We start from the raw sequence: 18,852 nt of genomic DNA on the forward strand, positions 1-18,852 counted from the left end.
GAGTAGTTGTGGGAAGCTAGCAGACATGCAGAAATGGTTTGATAATGTGTTGATTCCTTCACCGTTTAGCACTTAAAAAAACCTAGTGATGCTTTGTAACACTGGGCAGTCAGTATTTTAGCACTTCCTATATGAAAGTCAATGGTTTTCTGAATGTGTTTTTGGTTGTTAGCCTGAAATTAGGTCTGTGGTTAACAGAAGCTGAAGAGATGTTGTTCTAAGACATCAAATGCGTCAGTAAATACCGCACTCGTGAATTTTTAAAAACCGTTGTTGCTAACAAGTGTCTAAATGACCGACCAAATGTCATCAGGCTGAACATTAGCCGCCTTAGTTTAGCGGAAATTATTTTATAAAAAACAGCAAGAAATAAAGGTGTCATGGCTATTATACTATAAATCCTAACTGTTAGAAAAATATCACTCGACACCGGCTTGGTCTTCAATATCAGCATACATGGAAGTAGTCATCACACACAGGGCTGCGTGGGACAAATAGTTCCCAGAGTAGAGTCCTTGATATGCTGATGTACAAGAGAGGGTGTCACAGTCAACAAGATGGAGGAATACCGGTTCAAAGCAGTATTCTGACATTAGTTAAGATTACCTAAGGCCTGCATAAGCAACACACATGACAGCCATATGCCTCTCTAGGGGCTGTGTCATCAGGCCAGTCTTAGGAACATATCATAACTCAATCACAGTGTCTCATGAGCGTCATCCATGTAGTCATACATCCGGCTTCGTACACAGCTACGTAGAGCCTCTGTTATCACGAGCTACTCTGATACAGAAGGAACATTCAGTATTTTCCCAACACTAACCCTAACAAAACAGTTAATATCCACAACGGACTCTGTAGACCTACATTTAACAGACAGTGTTGAAACCCACATGACACACTGTTTACAGTCAGTATGATGAGACATCAAGTCAGCTCTGTAGAGAATCACAATCAGAATACTTTTTTTCGTTCCACAAAAGTATGTTAAATAAAGTAAATACTACTCAGTAAGTGGTGTTGAGTCTAAATGGTATTGTGTGCTCCTTCTCTGTGTCACCGCTCCTATCTTCATGAATCACAGAGTAACTCGGCTGCTCGTTCAGGCATGTCCAACAGAGCCTCAGTAATGTGGTGACCAGAGGCTTCAGGGCACCAGAGGAAAGCCAGAGCCGACAGAAGCTGATTTAAAGCTCAGCGTTATCTGCAGGTTGTGCAGTGGACGATATCTCTCTGATCCAAACATATAAGTGAGGGATAATGTGAATCGAGGCGGTCATTATCAAGCTTATTACACGGCTACTGAATCAACCAAAGACTTGACTCAAAATAGTCATTTTTGTACCAACGGCTATAACTGTGGCGACAGCTGCGTAATTTAAAATGACACCAGCACTGATCGAGTTTTTCTTTAACCGTCCAAGTCTGTTCTAATTTTATTTTCCATTAACTATTCTTTAAACACTTCAGAGCCCATGCTGTGTTCCCGTTAGTGTTTACTTCCTGTCTGTCTTCTTCTGTTGTTCCCTTTAATGTGTACTTCCTGTCTGTCTTCTTATGCTGTTCCCTTTAATGTGTACTTCCTGTCTGTCTTCTTATGCTGTTCCCTTTAATGTGTACTTCCTGTCTGTCTTCTTATGATGTTCCCTTTAATGTGTACTTCCTGTCTGTCTTCTTCTGCTGTTCCCTTTAATGTGTACTTCCTGTCTGTCTTCTTCTGCTGTTCCCGTTAGTGTTTACTTCCTGTCTGTCTTCTTCTGCTGTTGCCGTTAGTGTTAACTTCCTGTCTGTGGCCGTTTCTCAATGTCGAATATTCCTGCTGCAGAGCCACTATTTTAAGTATACTACATCATCGAGCGGCGCCAAAGGACTGTTTAAATGCATGTTAAATGCCCAGCATGCGGCGACACTCGATGACGTAGTATACTTGAAATAGTGGCTCTGCAGCAAGTTACTCGACATTGAGAAACGGCCTGTCTTCTTCTACTGTTCCCGTTAGTGTTTAATTCCTGTCTGTATTCTTCTGTTGATTTCTCTGACGTCCAGTTCTCTTTCTTTTAAACTCTGTCCTTCTGTAGTTCTCTCTTTTTTTCTTTTTTTTTACTGGGGACAGTTTAGCCGTCATGAATCCAGAGTTATGTCGTGCTCTCCACAAATATAAAAATGAAATATTCTAAAAGTATTCAACAGTGTTTTCGGATGACAAGAACTAATGTTTGTTAGCCACAGCTGACGTTAAATTGACCGGACTGCTTTCTGCGGATTGATATGACCGCACATGGTCCCACTGATCACCCCTAGCATCCTTTTTGTATGCATGCTTCTTAGGTAACCTTAAGCTGTCTTTGGCTCTTTTCTGCTGTAACAATGTGCATGTCCCCTCTGTGGGACGAAGAAAGATATTCTGATTCTGACCAATCCCTTTGTTTCCCTCTCTGCTTCAGAGGTGCCATCCTCTCCAGAGATCCAGCAGGTGGACCCTTTCTCCAGCACCGCGGTGGTGAGCTTTGAGGAGCCCGACTCCATGGGGGGGGTCCCCATCATCAAATACAAGGTGGAGTGGCGTCTGATTGGCCAGGACTGGAAGAGCATGGAGCACGACGCTAAAGACGGTGAGTGGATCATTTCTCCGGATGGACTCTGTTAGAAAACTCTCCCTGGTCACCGGCTTGAGCTTGAATCTCAGGATCCATGTATCTGTGATCCTCTCCAGAATGGAAGTAGTCATCACATACAGAGCATCAACTAGTTCCTGAACAGTGTCCTTCACATGCTGATATCCAAGAGAGGGAGGTACACAGTCACTAGATGGGGGAATACCGGTTCTTGTAGATAATCATGCATCCTGTCATGTTCAAAATACTGTTTTTTTTTCTCAAAATCCTTATTTTCTCAAAACTCAAAATTCTGACTTTTTTCTAAAAATTCTGACCTTTTTCTAAAATTCTGACTTTTTTCTAAAAATTATGGCTTTTTTCTAAAAATTCTGACTTTTTTAAAAATCTCAAAATTTTGACATTTTCTCAAAATCTCAAAATTCTGACTTTTTCCTCAAAATTCTGACTTTTTCCTCAAAATTCTGACTTTTTCTCAAAATCTCAAAGTTCTGACTTTTTTCCCATAATTCTGACTTTTTCCTCAAAATGTCAAAATTCTGACTTTTTCTCAAAATTCTTAAAATTCTGACTTTTTCAAAAACTTCTTAAAATTCTGTATTTTTATCAAAATATTGTCTTTTTCAAAAAATCTCCAAATTCTGACTTTTCCTCAAAATCTGGAAAATGTTAATAATCACTCGTCACCAGTTTGAGCTTGAATCTCAGGATCCATGTATCTGTGATCCTCTCCAGAATGGAAGTAGTCATCACATACAGAGCATCAACTAGTTCCTGAACAGTGTCCTTCACATGCTGATATCCAAGAGAGGGAGTTCCACAGTCACAAGATGGAGGAATAGAAAGCAGTATTCAATGTTTACTTCAGATTAGCTCCACGTCAGAAATGAGCATGCTTGTCATATGTCTCTCTCCATAGAGGCTGAATCATCATGTTAATCACATAGCTATCATATGCCTCAAACAGTCCTGATGCTCTTCTAGGTAATCACACATCCTGTCATGTTCACAGCTACAGTTGATACCTTTGATATCATGTGGACTCTGATATTGGAAGAGGACATTCACTATTTTCCCAACAGATTCTGCTTTCTTAAAAAAAACGTTGCTCACTCACTAAATATATTTACAAAGGTTTTTGAGGAAATCTCATTTTGGACTTTTATAAGCATCATATTTTAATGGCAGCTCATGAAAAGCACCTGCTATATTTCTCCTGGATTTAGTCCCTGAGTCACCAGCACTTTCAAGCACCTCCTCTAAAAGCCTTGGAAAAACATTTTAATCAAGCAAAGTGGATGCAAGCCATGTAATTACATTCTCTCTTCAGGGGCAGCGCTTTATTTTCAGTCTCTTAAGATGCATCACCTGCTTCAGCTCCACCTGAATATCCTCTACTTTAATCTTGCCTTAAAAGCATATTGCTTTAAAAAAAAAAAAAAAGCATCCCAACAGAAGAAGGTTATTCCGTTGATAAATATACTCCTTGGGTCAAAAACAGATTTTGCTTCTTATTCAAGATCCCTTCCCTAAATTCTAACAACTGTCGATGTAACGGTGCAAAGGGAAACTGAAAAAATACTTTTCGTGTTGCAGCTTTCACACAAATATAATAGTTGTATAATATATTTTCCTACTTCAGGCCAAAAGAAAACAGAATTGGGCTCAGGTGTGACAGCAGCAACACTAACTCACACTGTTTTCATTACCAGTAGCTCAATAAGAACTGGAGAGCCATAAATCCCAAATGGAAAAAGGAAACACATATCACAGACAATATTTTAAGACGGCACAGCTTTTCCAATTTAAATTCAGATATACTGATTCAATAACATCATTTTATTCTTATAGGCGCCTTTCAAGGCTCTCAAGGTCGCCGTAGAAGATCCACAAATAATATATAATGTATTATATTTACATTTTTATTTGTTGTACTAACATTTACATTTATTTTGTATTTTCTTTTGTGGTTTTTTTTCCATTTCTATTTATTGTAGCCATTTATTTTTGTATTTTGCATTTTTAGATGCTAAGTTTTTAACAACTTAATCCCTTTATACTGAATTAAAGTATGCACCATTATACACCAAAGCAATTTCTTGGTTGTGTACACCTACTAAACCTGTTTCTTATTCTGACAAAATTCATAAAAGTACGTCGCTTTTTTAGGACAACCTGGTACTTTAATCCCAGGAGAATTCATAAACAGGTATTTTTCTTTACTATACATAAAGGTAACATGAATGTGCATCAAGTGTTTTCAACAGCAGTTAATCCAAACATGACAGCGAACACAGCGTAACTGACAGCTCCCCGACAGCTCCAGATATTATCCACGTCCCACTGAGGCCTCGTGGCTGCAGATACACATGTTCCTCGTCCTGTCTGCGGCTGACAGGCAACGCTGAATAGATGCCAGGCTGTCACACACACACACACACACACACACACACACACACACACACACACACACACACACACACACACACACACACACACACATACACACACACACACACACACACACACACACACACACACACACAAACTGTGAATGTTACCAAATACTGTATAACTTAATAACTGCTGTAGGTTATATAACCACTAGTGAACATTTTAAACGCTTTAGCTGAAAAGGAAAAAATATAACTTATATGTTATGCTATGTCTAAATTGTAGCGTAAATGTGTAAAATCAGGACAACATCATATTTATCAGCATAAATCAGAAACAGTACACTTTATTAATTAAGGGAAAAAAATATCTTGTGTTGCTTCATTTAAGTATGAAATAAAATAATGCAAACATATTTATATAAACATGAAAGGTTAGGAAAGTAAATAATGTGCAATTTAAAGATGAAAATTAAATAAATTGAATAAAATATTAGAAGTTAAAGTAATAATGAGCAAAACAAACATATTTATATAAAAACATAAGAAGTTAAAAGAACATCTTTAAAAAATATATATTAATAAAATAATAAATATATAATACAAATGTTTATATATAAACAAAAAGTAAAAAAAAAATAGATTTAAATATTTCAATTTTATTTTACTGACACAGAATGTGTGTCCATACAGATGACATTTAGTTTGAAGAGTTCCTCACATTAAAGTGAACCTGCTGCCATCACATGTCTGAAACCAGTATTACCTGCTATAGACACACCCATCACATATATAGGCTTTACTCTGCAGTGTGCACAGACCACAAGTCAAAGTTAAGGTGCACCTGCTGGATTCATACTGTACACTTCAAACCTGAGTAATAATTTCCATATTTTAGGGAGTAAATATCTCTGTTTGCCTTTATTGTATGGTCTGTATTCAAGATCAATGCACTTATGATGCAAATAGACTGTTCATATCCATCTTTGCTGGACATTAAGAGACAGATAGCTGAAAATCTTTTAGAAATAGACCATATCACTGTCGGGGATTATAACTTTTACTTTGTGCTGCAGATATAAGCCGTAATAATGTAGCTCATGTGTTTCCTCTCACACATCAATAAACAGTTTGATGCCGCAGTAAGCAACGCGATAATTAACACACACCGAAGTCAGTCGTGTTCATAACAGTTGTAATGATTTGTGGAGGTAACCTTTGCGAGGAGGCGAGGGAAGCAGCATGTGGTAATCATCGGTAAATTACTGCAGGAAATCTGAGCGCTTTCTGCACTGTCACCGTCTAAAAGCACAGTCATCAATTCATCTGGCTTCGTGTTTTCATCTGTATTCATACAGTTCCCCACGCAGCCAGAACAATCAGCTCCTGGGTCTTTTCCTAAATGATTTCACCCTCAGTGAGAAAACATCCTGGGGTTAAGCCCCTGTCACACTGTCCCGAAATTGACACCCGATGGACACACGATTAAGGAAATGTTCAAATTCGGCTCTGATCGTAACAACATCGGGCCATTCGTGAGGGCATCTTCAGCCATCGTATGACCGCCGGTGGAGTTTCTCAAGCTCCGGGAGCAACTTCGTGAGCGGTGGCAAAATCTTTGGCATCACAAAGCATTGCCGAAGGACCGTGAAGGTTCATTTTCGTGTTGACTTCGTGTGTTCACTTTGCCCTTCATAAGGCATTCGTGAGGGCATCTGAAGCCATCGTATGACTGCCGGTGGAGTTTCTCAGGCTCCGGCAGCAACTTCGTGAGCGGTGGCAAAATCTTTGGCATGCCAAAGACGGCTTAAGATGCCCTCACGAATGGCCCGATGTTGCTACGATCAGAGCCGAATTTGAACATTTCCTTTATCGTGTGTCCATCTGGTTGTTTTATTGCACAACAAAATCATGTAAACATTATGTAAATTTGTGTTCTGTGAAACTGAAAAGGATATCACATATTATTTTGAAGGCGAGGAAGTTGTTGTTGCTATGGAAACAACATGACGGAGAAAACTTAATATCTTCTACATATAAAGACGGAGAAATTAAAGAACAAAGTCTGAAAATATCAGTACAGTATCATAATACTTCAACATAATTGTTTGTGTTACTTTCGTTGCCGTTCTATGTCTTATAAATGTAATGTAAATGTTGCCTTCGTGTGTGGTTCGGGGCCATCTTCGTGCGAAATTCACAATTCCATATTCGTGTGTCTATCGGGTGTCAATTTCGGGACAGTGTAAAAGGGGCTTTAAGGAAAGGAAAGACAATTCATCAGGACTTAGGAAAAGACACTCTTTAAAATAAACAATTTTCCAAACATCAACTACTTAAAGCACATCTAGACACTTCAGCCTGTGTGTTATTATGTTGTTGTTTAATTAGGGTTTAATAAAAGTGGACGAAAATGACCAATATATTCTTCATTACCAATTTGGAATTAAAATAAAAAAGTAAAATGGTTGCTTACCCTCCTGTCCACACTTATTAAGTCCAAATAGGAATATATATATATATTGTCAATTATCTAAAGCCATATATTATTTCATATATTGTATGAAAATATTTTGAATACATACAACTTTATCCAACATAGGCATAACTTGTTAGTACCTGTGCATGTCACCTTTCAAACATGTGAAAAAAGTCTGTAAACACTTTGAAGCTTAATTTGATCATTTCACAGCAATCAGCACAAAGTTTAAAACATATAAGCACTTTCCTAAATGTGTTAAATGCTGAATCAGCACCTGCAACCTGATGGACGATCAGCGTTAGTCGGTCACAATCGGTTTTATCTGTGAACAGCCGAATGTTGTTAAATGTTATTTGCAAGGCATTGTGGGGCAGTATCATCTCCTTTCCTTTCGTAAATGATGTTCCAGTTTATCCTAAGGAGATAATAAAGGAAGCATTGAAGCTCCTTTCCTTTCATTCCATGGAGTCAGAACAGCTCTTATAATGGCTGACACTTTTCGGGTCATTTCACTCAGTCAGGATCCTTCCTGAGCAAAACCTGCAACACATTCAGAAAGTCCTTCTCATCGAGACTTTATTCTAAAACACATTTAACAAAAAAATAAATGTTTCCCTGCTGTTTTAAAGAGAGACCTACATCTGCTCTCCGCCGTGCAATTACTCTCCTTTGTGTCACACAGTGAGATCTCAACCAAGTGGCTTTCAGGACTGAAGTCGTGAAACACATGTATATCAGCGTTAAATCACAACAGTGCGTCGCTAATAACACAATAACAGTGCCTGAACATGTACTGTAGTGCTTTTTCATAATACTAAATATGATACCTCTAATGCACACTTTAAGGAATGATTCCCAGACGGTAGATTGGATCAACCACTTAGCTTTTATGTTTCAGAATGGAAAATCAAAACTGAGAAAAACACATGACTGATGATATTTTTGGTCTATATATATATACAGTATATGAGTCAAATGTATATAAATCATTTATTTTTCTTATAAAACATATTAATTGTTCTGTTATTTCTTGAAAGAGACCCTCGTGTCCAATTGTATAGGTAACAGGGACAGGAAGTTGAGTTTAATTTAGTTATTATTTTTTTTTTTTTTCAGAATCATTTCCACAGACCTTTCAAAACTTGCTGTTTACATTTTTCAAATATTTATTTCAATGCCGCCACAATTCTTGTTTTTACCACAAGACTTACACCTTGCATTAATAGCAGAAGACTAAGCTTTAATGAAGCCTTCACAAAGCACATTTACTGCAACGGCCCGTCCACACGGCGGCGTGCGTTGAAGCTTCAACGCTTCTGCCCATTCACCCTGAATGGGGTGACATCAGGTTTCGCCGAACTGCATTGTGGGAGCGCAGCGTAGCTTCAAAAGCGTTGCTCGCTGCAAAAGTTGAGCAATGTTCAACTTTTGAAGCTTTCGGTAGAAGCGTCAGCCAATCAAATCATATGCCAGTACAAGCTCTAGCCAATCAAACCGCGTGCTTGTGTGTCCAGGGCGGGAGATTCATGTGATTGGTTGTTGGTCGAGTTTCAGACACGCCCACCGGCAAGCTTCAACGCACGCCGCCGTGTGGACGCTGCGTAAGATAAGATTAGATAAGATAGGACTTTATTTATCACAAAGGAAATTGTTGTGCCAGAGTTACAAAGATACAATAAACAAATCAGCACAATAATACAACTGTACACTTACAGTGAAGTAAAAAGAGCAATTCAATAACTACAACTAACATAGACGCTCAAATAATGAATGTAAAAAACTGTGCAGTATTCAGTAGTGCATAAAAACGTAGTGGCAGATACGTAATTGCGCGTTATTATAGAACATTATTAATAATATTGCACATGTTATATAGCAGAGAGTGTTTTGCTAAGATGGTAATGGTATTGTATTATGTTTCTGTTTATCCATGCATTAAAATAACACCACCTTTTCCCCGCAGACCTGATCAGCGTCACCATCGCTGGGCTGAAGCCGGAGACCACCTACGAGGTCAAGATGTCCGCCATCAACGGAAAAGGAGAAGGCGAGAGCAGCGCGGCGAGCAGCTTCACCACCGAGCCCGTCCGTAAGTACTTTTCCCCCCCAAAAAACCCGTAAACGCTCCTCTGACCCCAATGCTTTGAAGCTAACGCTGTTCACTCCACCTCCATGCTTTCAGTTCCTCTCTCCTCTATTCTTACGCCAAGACCCCTCATCCCTTTCACAGAATCCAGGACGAACGCTATTCACTTCATAATCCAGCGTAGTTCACAGAGTGGTGCAGGGATGACAGGTTTTTGTAGTGGACCCTGAAGGCAGCATCTCCCTGGTTCCCTCCACAAAAAGCCAATGGGGATTTTTCAATAGGATTTTTGATTATTGCAGAAAATAAGATCTGTGGCAAACACGCGTTTATGATACTTTCACATTTTGTTCAGTAGGATAATCTCCACATATTAACACACCTTTAACAATAGTTAAAGGAACAAATGTAATCTCTAGAAATAAAACGCTAATGTTGGGCTATAAAGGAACTACAGCCCGGTCACATGACTTCACGTTACCACCGCTAAGCTAAAGGTGGCTAATGTTGGGCTATAAAGGAACTACAGCACGGTCACATGACTTCACGTCACCACCGCTAAGCTAAAGGTGGCTAATGTTGGGCTATAAAGGAACTACAGCACGGTCACATGACTTCACGTCACCAGCTTTAAGCTAAAGGCGGCTAATGTTGGGCTATAAAGGAACTACAGCACAGTCACATGACTTCACGTCACCACCGCTAAGCTAAAGGTGGCTAATGTTGGGCTATAAAGGAACTACAGCACGGTCACATGACTTCACGTCACCAGCTTTAAGCTAAAGGCGGCTAATGTTGGGCTATAAAGGAACTACAGCACGGTCACATGACTTCACGTCACCACCGCTAAGCTAAAGGAGGCTAATGTTGGGCTATAAAGTAACTACAGCACGGTCACATGACTTCACGTCACCACAGCTAAGCTAAAGGTGGCTAATGTTGGGCTATAAAGTAACTACAGCACGGTCACATGACTTCACGTCACCACCGCTAAGCTAAAGGCGGCTAATGTTGGGCTATAAAGGAACTACAGCACGGTCACATGACTTCACGTCACCACCGCTAAGCTAAAGGCGGCTAATGTTGGGCTATAAAGGAACTACAGCACGGTCACATGACTTCCCGTCACCACCGCTAAGCTAAAGACGGCTAATGTTAGGCTATAAAGGAACTACAGCACGGTCACATGACTTCACGTTACCACCGCTAAGCTAAAGGTGGCTAATGTTGGGCGTGATGACGTTTAGTCGTCTCATTTAGACACTTGTTAGAAACCACCGTTTTAAATTCACCAATGGGGTATTTACCGATGTATTTTATGTCGTAAAAAACTAAATCTCTTCACCTCGAGTCAAGCACAGACCTTATTTCAGGGTCCTAACCAAAAACACATTAAAAAACCACTCATTCCTGCACCACTCGATAGATCACAGATCACGGATGCAACGTGTTACCCATGTCCTTCAGTGTTCAACAGCATTATGTCTATCTTTCCTCATGAATGTTTTCAGTTAGAATGCAGACCGAGCCTTCTTCCTATGTGTTTTCAGGTGATTTAGTAAAAGTGTTTTTCATCTCGAAGGCTGATAACATGAACTCAGTGTGAAGAAGTGTCCGTATGTATAATACATCGACCCTTTGTTCACACAGCAGTGCTCAGTCCTGCTGAAGGTCGGTACATTTATTGAATGGCAGCGCATGATGAAGTTTCAGAGCTGATGGTCATCTTCTATCTCCATGTGTTTGAAAAAAAGAGAAACACTTGAAGCAGCAACAGAAGTACCTTTTACTTTGGCAAAAACAAACCTAAATACATTAGTATTGGCATCAGATGTATCCAAAGTACCAAAAGTATAAGTACATATTGCCCTTGTCGTCTCATTTTAGAATCATAGATATTAAATGACTGGATTATGATTATTGATGCATTAATGCGTTCATCACAGCTCCTAAAGGTGGGGCTAATTTTAATTAATGTATACCCTGCTGATGGATTTCTTAACCTATAATTATATACAGTAGGGGACATTAATTAACTAAGTATATTTACTAAAGTAGTTGTACTTAAATCGACCGGACTTCTTTCTGCGGATTGATATGACTGCACATAGTCCCCTTGATCCTCCTTAGCAACGGTCTGCTCTCCTTAGCAACAGCTTGTCAGCGAGATTTAACAACCACTGGAATGTCTAAACTGACCAATCAGAATCCAGTATTCAACTAAAGATGTCAGATACATTTTGCGGAGTGAAAAGTACAATGATGACTGACAAAATATTAAAATAGTTTAAGTAACATTAAATACAAATAAAGTACCTCAGAATTTTACTTAAATACTTGAATCAATGTACTTCATTATGGTTTCATGATTTACTTTATTATAGCATTGATTTGACTTCTTAATGGTTATTTCATTTTTCTTTTTGTACTGCAAGAAGGGGCAGGTAAAATAAGATGTTCTTCTCCCTGCTCCTTTCCACCATGCGCTTTTAAAAAAAAACAGTATAAGTGAACATGTTTTGTTTTAAAATATCTGCCATGTGTGGAATAAACAAATAAATAAAAATATTGTACAGGGAGATATAAGAAATTTAAAAATCATAGTCAGGTTAGGGATCCTCCTTGTTCCAAAATATAGTGGATTAGAAGTTTAAAGTAGAATTAAATAAGAATAAAGCACCTCATAAATGTACTTCATAGTGCATATACTTCAATACAGTCGCTCACAGCAGGGAGATATACTAATAAATAAACATTCAATAGTCGGGTGAGCGATCCTCGTTGTTTTCCTGGTGACTAATCCTCCGTCTGTTGGGCATATGGCTCCATCAGCTGAGAGCAGGTGTGCTGCACCTGTCATCCATCACAGAGCGTCAGCCAGACACAAACGTGTCAATTTTCTGTTTATTTATGAGCAACAACATGTCAGATAATGCTTCGTCGTTAAAGCATGAAATACAGGTCCAAAAATCAAATCTGACAGCTGGAGAGATTCACGCATTCAAAACTCTTAAGATCTTAATTTGATTTTCCAGAAAGTGTTTATTAGTTTTATACAAAATGATCCAAACAGGCAAACTTTATTTTGGAGTAATTATTGATTCCAAAATCGGGAAATGTTTTTTTACATTAGCATGTAAACAAGGTATTGCAAATGAGTTAAAAAATATAATGAAAGAAACAGTAAAACCAAACAAAAGAACAGTAGAAATATATATTTTTATTACTAAAGAAAACACGAAATGAAATATACAGAAGAAGGGATGAAACGCTAGATATAGACCGACCTACGAGTGAGTTAATTCAGGCTGCATTTAGAAATCAGCAGACTCTAACTCAGCGTTTTGAGTCGTGCATAAATCTTTGTTTTAGTTTGCACCGGCCTCTGTCACGCCTCCATCTGTGCTCCTGCAGAAAAGCCCTCCTCAGCATCCTCATTATGTCCCAAAGAGAGAGGTCGTGTCCTATTTCAAGATGTTCCAACAACAAACACTGTGTGAGCTGTTTATTTAGCTACTCCATTTGTAATGTACAAACTCAGCTCAACCCTTACATTGTGTATCATTAACAACACAGAAGATGAATTACTTACTTATTATGACTGTGTTGAATTTACTTAATTTTATTTAGGTAAAAATATTGCCCAAAACATTTGTATGTACTATTATTATGTATTTAAAGTAAGTCTGTTTAATTCAATAAATAATTTAAGCTCAACTAAGTACTGTGCTTTTAAAAATAATTCTAGTTTTATACTTAGTTCTAACTAACCCATATCAATTCAGATTAACTATTTGAGTTCACTGTAATTGTAATTAATACAAAAACGAACCCATGTTCAGTCTACTTAAAGGTGGGGTAGGTAAGTTTGAGAAACCGGCTCGAGATACACTTTTTGTTATATTCCATGGAATGCTCTTAACATCCCGATAGCAATGAATATCTGAAGTGCTTTGATAAAAAATACATTAATAAATATCATCAGTGGAAGCCGTGGCGCTGTAAAAAGCACGACCAATCATCTGAGCCGGTCCGGCTAAAGTAACTGGATGGCCTACCTGCCTGTCAGCCTTCCATCTGTGCACAAACTTATCTCGTGCCCTCATTGGTCATGTGCACGTTGGTGTGTGTTTGAGGAGGGGCTCTGTGAGGAAGTGGCAGATTTCAAATTCAAGCGCACTCGAGCCGGTTTCTCCAAAATCACCTACCCCACCTTTAATTGAACAATGGTTACTTTTCTACATAAACAAATTAATTTGCATTTCAATAAGCAATATTAACCATTATCAATATCTTAACTTTCAATACAGTCAAATAAAGCAAACTAAATAATGTTGAAAAAAAAACCTTCTAGCAAGAGGCCCTTAAAAAACGACATTTGTAATTACTTTTATTATACAATACGATCCTAGAGGAGCATCGTGACAGTCAGTTATTAATATGTCAGAAAGCTTTTCCCTCTCACTGTTCATATTTCTCATCTCATTGTCTTTGTTTTTATTGTTTTTCCCATCATCTGTTCTGTAATCCATTGGACTTCTCAGAATATTCTTTCACAAGTAAGTTTCATTTCTTCCTGTCTTCTCCCCTCACATTTCCCATCTTCACTGCATTTATCCCCGAGACTGTTCCCTCTATATTAGAACATTCGCTTTAATCATTAAAGAATAGCAATTGTTTCCTGTTGTACTAATTTTCCAGACGGCAGTCCGTTCCATTACTTTAACGCATTGACAGGTTTGTTTAGTAATGAGATAGATATGACAGTCTGTCGTCAGACGTGTGTTCTTTGAACTCTTTAGACTTCATTGAAACCCTTTCTTGCTCGTAGTGAGTTGTCTTTGCTGTGTCCCAGTAGTTCAGCCGATGTGTGTTTTTTCAGGTGGTTATATCCTGGCTTCAGACACCACTACGAGGTCGTGGTAATTAACGTGGAATTAGCATATTTCCTGGTGCTAATGTTGAAAGCAGGGCACATAAAACGGCCCTCTTTGGAAACATCAGGTTTAAATATGCAGGCCCAGAAAGTCTTTAGGATCTGAGCTCATGCTGTGCTTTTATTTTGTAATTTGGCCGTTAGACTTGAATGTGTATTAAGAAAAACTCATATTACTTCTGTTGAGCTGCAGCTTTCTTTAGACACATGCTTACTGCTGCATTTTACATTTTAGAGCAAATAGTTATGCATTTTTTACACATTACCTTTGGCATTATGTTGGTTTCAGGAGATAATGGCGTGTTGTTGTTCGTGCTATGCTAGACTTAGAAGAGTTTTAATTGCTCTAGTCCAAGGGTACCAAAACAAAAAGCTCTGCAAAATAGTTTGAGAAGTTCTGTTGATGCTTACAGGTATTATTTTCGGGGAGATTTGATTACATCCCCCCTATCTTTAATATTAAGAAATAAAGGAATCCACTTCCTGTTCTGAGGCCAGTTCTTTCATGGAGAAAACTGGGTTATGGCTAGAAAGGATCCGTCTAGTGTAAATATGAAGTCACGTTCTCGTTGTAACTCTCGTTGTAATCGGAGCGGCTCGGAAACACACCTACAGCAGTAACATGCAACATACACATTAATCCAGCAGGAATATTAATAAAGAAACATCAGACTTAATAGTGAAACACTGAAAGGGAACATTGTATTGCACCAGGAGCTATCTTGGGACTTTTACTGCGACAACGTTGACCTGCCTGTGAATAAAAAATAAACCATAGTGTTGGTGATCTACAGTGTTGTCATTCTTCTTTGAACACCAGCAAGACCGCTAACACCCTATTTCAACAATCACACTCCCTGTCATTGACATAATTAATAGATAGTTTAGCTTCTCACCATCATTTGCTGTGGCCCACTGATGTTAACGATCGTAACTGAAAGGCCGCATGCCAAACGTAAACATTCAGCCACGTGACTTGCAAACTCTCGCGAGAGTTTAACACAAGACGGATCCTTTCTAGCCATAACCGGAAAACTGAGCACGGAGGAACAAAACGAAGGACAGAAATGTTTAACAGAAACAAATACCTTTATTCAACGTTACATTCAGGAGGGACATAACAAAGCAGAAGACGAAGGACAAACACTGACAGAAAAACCAGAACTTAAATACATACAGAACTAATCACAAGGACAAGATAAGGAAGATGTATTTTATTACATGGCATTGATATAGACAGACTCTTCATTGTTGGTTATTCTATTGGTTTTATTGCACATAAATAGACATGACAATGAAGATATCAGCTGTAAAATGTTGCCAAATAGTTACCATCTGAACAGAAAATGGATCGTACTGGGTCCTACCCTCCTTTAGCCGAATTCAAACCAATTTCCAGAAGAGAAATACTGAAGTTAACGGTATTAGCATTGGTTTTATTCTACCTGAACATGCATTATAGTGTCGGTAACAGGTGAGCAGTTGTGTTGAAGATTGTACTGCTTACCTCCTCTTGCGGAGTTCAAAGTAATATCTCTGAATTTCCATGGAGTCACACAGGATGTGTTACAAAAAGCAACATGTATGCATCACAGTGCATGTGAAGAGCACTTCTTTATCACCGAGATTGAATATAAAAGCTTCTCCTGTTGAGAAGATCCCAGCTCCACTCACCATGTCTCCACCATCTCTCAGTTTCCTCAGAGACCACTCCTCATATTGCTGCCACCAGTTTGGCCCTTAGTGAGTATGCCGGTGAGCAGTGTGTGTCTCTTCCCCTCGTCATGTATCTCTATCTGCTTGGCCTCACAGTTAGATGTTTATGGTGTTCCTCACACACACACACACTGTCACTGTCCGTAGATTTTAGCCACCGGAGAAATGAGTTTGGCTTTTTCTAACAGTCTTGATTTAGATATGATTCTACTAACATGTGTCCAGACCATGAAGGTTGCCCTGCTAACAGCCGCACTATAGTGTTGTGTGTGTGACAAGATTAACACTGTTTGTCAAGACTTCAATCACGGTCCTAACTAAAGACTTCTTTGATTGTGTTGCAATGGACTAAGAGTCAATTTGTTGTTAAGATTTGGTCTTGCTTTTTTTGTATGACGTTAACATTCAGTAGCGTGCATTTCAACTATGTAGCATATTAGCTTTATATTTTAATATTGTTTTTCTGTAGCATTATTGACCTGTTACTGACCTCACCACACGTCAGCAAACATATAGTCATTTTTAGACGATTAAATGCAGACATTATACCAATAATATGTACGTTGTAACTTGTTAAAGTCTGCACCGAAGCATCTCAGCTGTAGCTAAATGCGCTAAGCTAACATAGGAGGGTATGCTAAGTATGTTGTGACCTGTAAACTTCGGAAGATGCAGACTTCAAAGTTAAAAACGCAGATTACAAAAAATGTTGTATTAAAAGTAGGCTCCATGCTCAATTCAATTCAAAACCTTTATTTATTCAGGTGAAAACCCATTGAGATCGTTGACCTCTTTTTCAATGGTGACCTTTAAGACCATAGGTTAGGGTTAACCCTCTGTGCCGGTAATGGCAACACCAAACTACTACATTTAAGTTAAGTCTTTCTTCAAAGGTCACTAAAGTAAAAACACTACAAATCACAGATAAACACAACATTGGCATATATTTATTTTGCATAACACACCACTTATTATTAATTAGTTTACAGTCGCCATCTTGGATTGTGAGCTGGCAGAAGTGCAAACCAAGGATTGCGTTGGAAGTCTTCTATTCTCCTCATACATCATTTACTGTAATCCCCATTTCTAAGTACCATTGATATCAAGATCCAACTGGGATATTCAAATCAAGTATTTAATCCAACCACATTTGTCATGGATGCCATTTAAGCCGGACAAAACGCAGCATTAGAATATATTTACGACTTACTGGCAATGCTTACAGTCACCATCTTGGACTGTGAGAGGTAAAATATTGGTGCTAGCCTCAGTTATGTTCTGCTTTAAAACTTAATGTATTTGTCTTATTTGATGCATTGGTTAGGGTTAGGGACTTCACAGATGAAAAATGGGGGTAATGTTGTTGATGGGATACCTCAACAGTCTGAACAATATACAAGAACTCAATGGAAACACAGACAAACTATTGATTGAAGTAAAAGATTGTATTGTTGTAAGACAGAATACTTGAAGTCAACCAATATGTATCTGAGAAGACTCTATTCCACACAGTAACTCTCGATATTTGGACCACCAATAATCACATATCATCCTTCTTCAGCAGGGAACATTCTGATTGTTTAAACACAGACAAAGGTAACATGATGAAATCAGCTATTAGACCCTCCAGAAAAACGCGGGCTAAAATCCTTGATTATGCGATTAAACATGCGGGGTTTTATGTGATTTTATGCGGTGAAATTGCGGGAAGTTTCGAAATATGCGGAAAGTTGCGAAATATGCTAAATATGCGGGGAAACAGAATAACAACTTTTTTAAATATTGGGCTGTCTTATTTATTTTCTCTCACACACAACCTGCCAGTAACGTTAAACCCCTTTACTATTCAATTAAACACATTCAATGTTTATTTATTGTAAAAGCAATGGGGCTATTTTAATCTCACACACACACACACACCCACACACACACACACACTTCTCCGCCTCATTCTGTTTTCATTTACTCCTCCGTTATCTGACCAGCTTCAATCTTGTAGGCTACTCACTTTGTTTCTTGTAGCCCTCGAAAGGGTTTTGGAGGTTGATGAACGTGAGTTGTTTGGCTTTCTTGTCCGCAGCAGCAGAAAGCATTTTCGAATGTTTGAATGAATCGAAGTGGGTCGCCACCGTCGATTTTCTCTTATGCTCCAACCTTTATATATACAGTCTATGGCTCCAACACAGTTGCACGGGGTGCAGAATAGTTTCCCCCCTCCTTTTGCCCGGTCTTTAGTAGAAATGTTCGTCGGTAAATGAGATGGATTAGATTTTCGTGTGTGAGCTCCACACGTTCACTCTATACAGTGTTGTTTACATTCTGTGATGCGCGAGCTGATGACGTCACGTCAAGACGAGTTAACTTTTTTTTCCTCAACTTTGTGTGGAAAAATGCGGGGATTATGCGGCCTTTTGATAAATATGCGGCCTTTTAAAAATCTGCGCCATTTTGCTGATTATGCGTTAAAATCTGCGATCGCAGAATCGCGTTTTTCTGGAGGGTCTAAGCTATGCATTATTTCTACAGTAGGCTACCACCCTGCAAAAATGTGTTGGGTTTTATCATAGCAGTTCTTATCACATCCACTCAGTCACTGTAAACCTTTCCTGAGAACCGCTCCATGT

At 38.7% G+C, this 18,852-nt stretch overlaps 1 protein-coding gene across 9 annotated transcripts in view; it reads left to right on the top strand.

The window, feature by feature from the left end:
• The window catches only part of LOC307018832 (neural cell adhesion molecule 1-like), a 320,994-nt gene that overhangs the window by 269,347 nt on the left and 32,795 nt on the right, over window positions 1–18,852 (top strand). For 4 of the 9 annotated variants that reach the window (XM_079649273.1, XM_079649275.1, XM_079649278.1 and 1 more), the window contains 3 exons: window positions 2,445–2,612; window positions 9,454–9,579; window positions 16,208–16,267. In XM_079649273.1, coding sequence (XP_079505399.1) covers window positions 2,445–2,612; window positions 9,454–9,579; window positions 16,208–16,267 — 354 coding nt within the window. Of the gene's footprint in view, window positions 1–2,444; window positions 2,613–9,453; window positions 9,580–14,120; window positions 14,136–16,207; window positions 16,268–18,852 lie in introns of all 9 variants that reach the window. The other 5 variants (XM_079649277.1, XM_079649279.1, XM_079649281.1 and 2 more) reach the window with 3 other exon arrangements.

Source organism: Notothenia rossii, assembly GCF_949606895.1.
Source record: "Notothenia rossii genome assembly, chromosome: 9".
Lineage (NCBI taxonomy): Eukaryota > Metazoa > Chordata > Actinopteri > Perciformes > Nototheniidae > Notothenia > Notothenia rossii.